Here is a 2987-nt window from a genome sequence, read left to right as displayed (position 1 = left end):
AGTTGTATTTAAGTGTATTATTCAGCAGTAGTTATTTGTATTTAAATGTATTATTCAGATGTATTCAGCTATTTTTTGGTGTATTCATTTACTAAAAGTGCTACTGAACTGTATTATTCATAAAAATACAGTTGTGTTTTCTAATATTCAGCTATACTCAGTTACACTCAACTATATACTTCATATATATTTATCTGTATAAAAATACTTCAACTACATGTATTCAGAAAATTCAAGAAAGTCATTTCAAAATATATTACTTGACAAAGAGAATTTATTATAGCTGATAATGTCATCAAAAGTATTGACAAATCGTTGAAGCACCAATACATATCAGAGTGTTAACTATTTATTACGTGGAGCATTTCTACACGTTCGCTTGTTATGTCCTCCCTGCCCACATATGCTACATGAATGTTGATTTTTCGGATGCAGCAATTCACTTAAAGTTTTATCGCGCTTCTTCTTTGGCCTTCCAGGAGGTCTTTTCCATTTGGGTGGTAGTACAACCTCCTGTGCAACATGTTCTGGTATATTCCAGTCATTTTTGTCCGGTAGCGGGTACACTGGCACATCGTATGTCATTACAATTGTACTTGGTTTGTAATAGTTAGAGCAATATTCTTCTGGCATTAGAAACTTGCTCTTCCATACATCCCAAGCATGTGGGCATGGCAATTCATCAATTTGGAACCTCCCACAAACACATTTTCTCTCTAACAGGCAAACTGTGTAATTCCTCCCACCATCGTTAACCGTATGTAAGTATTCAGTTGATGGTACCACTACATTTAAAAATAGAAATATAAGTTTTGAACACATTTACCTAAATTACCAAATGTATAATGCTGAATTAATAAGTTACATACAACTGAAACATTTGCATATATAAGAATACATCATATATTTAGACCAGCAAAATATCAACTGCGAGAAGTGCAGAACTTATCCAAAGTCTGATGTACTTTAGGCAACAGTATGCTAACAAAAGCATTAGAATCATACGTATTCACAATACATATAAAAATTACATATCATAGAGCTAGTTGTATTCTGATGTATTCTAATTGTTTTTCCAGCATGTTTTTAGTTATATTCAGTTGTATTCATATCAGATCTATGGAAAAATATGTCTTTTATGTGCTTGAATATAGTTGTATTCATATATATTAATGGTAGTTCTACTTAAAAATGATTGTATTCAGTTGTATTCATGCCACTAATTCAGAAAATAACTAAAAATATATACAGCAATGACTGTAAAATTTAACTTACAGTCATACGTGTACACATTGTCTCATTCAACTCCAGCATCTCCTGGTATTTTTTCCCAAGCGTCTTGTATGTCTGTGTAGCTTCTTTGCTGTTACTACAATTCCAACGTCCAAACATCTTCCTTTCGAGGAAGTCGTATATTGGCAATTCCCTTGCTGAAACTAGTGCGCCATTGATTGACTCAGCAATATTTGACGTCATTGTCCATCCCCTGTTAACAGGTGCATACAACCTAGCCCACTTTTCGTAACCAGCTAACTCTAAGTATTCTTTCACCCTACTATCTACCTTCTCCACCTTCTCCATCAGACTGTCAAATTTAGCTTGTGTGTATGCTTTTGCCATCGAGAAGTATATCTCGCTCAACTTGGCATGGCTCTTTTTGAATTTCTTATATACGTTGTTCCATAGATGCCATATACAAGCAAAATGCGGTACATCTGGATACACTCTCGATACAGATTTAATGGTACTCTCATTTCTATGTGAAACGATGCTCATGTTTTCCCTTACACCGTATGCTATCTTGAATTGCTCAAAGAACCACGTCCAAGCAGCATCGTTCTCTGAATCAATAACACCATATGCTAGTGGCAATATATGACCTATAAATACAATTGAATATAATTATTATTAAAACATGTATTTCAATATTTAAAATATTAATAGATTGTATTATTATTCAGATACTCACCTGCACCATCCAACGTGCTTGCCGAAACGAATGTCCCGGTGTAGTAAGATTTTAGGTGACTTCCATCCACAACACAATTGGTCTACAATGATCAAACCCCCTTATAAAGGCATACAATGATATATACACGTACATGAATTCATTTTTTGGCGATTTTACCATTCTGATGTGGGAACCTGGATATGTCATATCCATTGTATATAAGTATCCTGGTAATTTTTTGTACGAATCAATCGGTTCACCTCTCAGAAAATTCATTGCCTTTTCTTTAGCCCTCCACGCCAACATGTAGCTAACATCTACACCTAAATCTGATTTCACATCATCAATAATATCCCTCGTAGTGTATTTCCTCTTATGGTTTGTAAGCTTTGGCCTTATAATTCCACCTATAAGGCTGCTACTAGCCTGCCGCTGCTCGTACACCTTGTCCTTCAGCGGACATGTATGGTTATCATTGAATTCTCTCACCTTGAATAGTTCTGATTTGTTAATGCTTGAAGCCTTAAACCTCCATTCACAATCTTCTGAAATACATAATAATGCATAGCTGCAAATAATTAATCATTTTACATTCGATTAGCATAATTGTTTACAAAAAATACAGCTCATACACAGACAAATACAATCTGACATATATGCATCCTGACATATATATATAAATTTGTATACTACTGAATTCATTTTAGTTATATGCGTTTAAACACAATGAATACAACTGAACACTTGTATGTATATGCAAACACTTAATACCACAGTAGACAAAATAAGAACATAATTAGAGCCACTGTTGTATTTTTACACCAGTAAAATACATTTGAATACATGTATTTAAGGACCCTAAACAAACATATGTTTTCATCTGTGATCATCAGGACGAAATACACAAATTCGCATAAATACAACTACGTTAAACAAACGGCGCGAATCAATAATGGAAAATACAAAGGAAACAAAAATTTAAATACATGCAAACCTGACAGCATTAGACCGATCAACCCGGAGTTGAAACCTTTGA

At 34.0% G+C, this 2987-nt stretch overlaps 1 protein-coding gene across 1 annotated transcript; it reads right to left on the bottom strand.

Annotated features, from left to right (window-relative positions):
• Positions 1-345: 345 nt before the first annotated feature.
• LOC109215116 lies at positions 346-2519 on the bottom strand (the record flags this gene model as incomplete). The annotated part of the gene is made up of 4 exons (XM_019379136.1): positions 346-785; positions 1284-1880; positions 1970-2051; positions 2129-2519. Coding segments are annotated over 4 exons (1510 nt in total), but the record flags the coding sequence as incomplete, so codon positions are not given.
• Between the last annotated feature and the right edge of the window lie 468 nt (positions 2520-2987).

The sequence above is a fragment of the Nicotiana attenuata genome, unplaced genomic scaffold (assembly GCF_001879085.1).
Source record: "Nicotiana attenuata strain UT unplaced genomic scaffold, NIATTr2, whole genome shotgun sequence".
NCBI lineage: Eukaryota > Viridiplantae > Streptophyta > Magnoliopsida > Solanales > Solanaceae > Nicotiana > Nicotiana attenuata.
The sequence above is the reverse complement of the archived record's forward strand: the minus strand, read 5'-3'. Positions and strand labels throughout refer to the sequence as shown.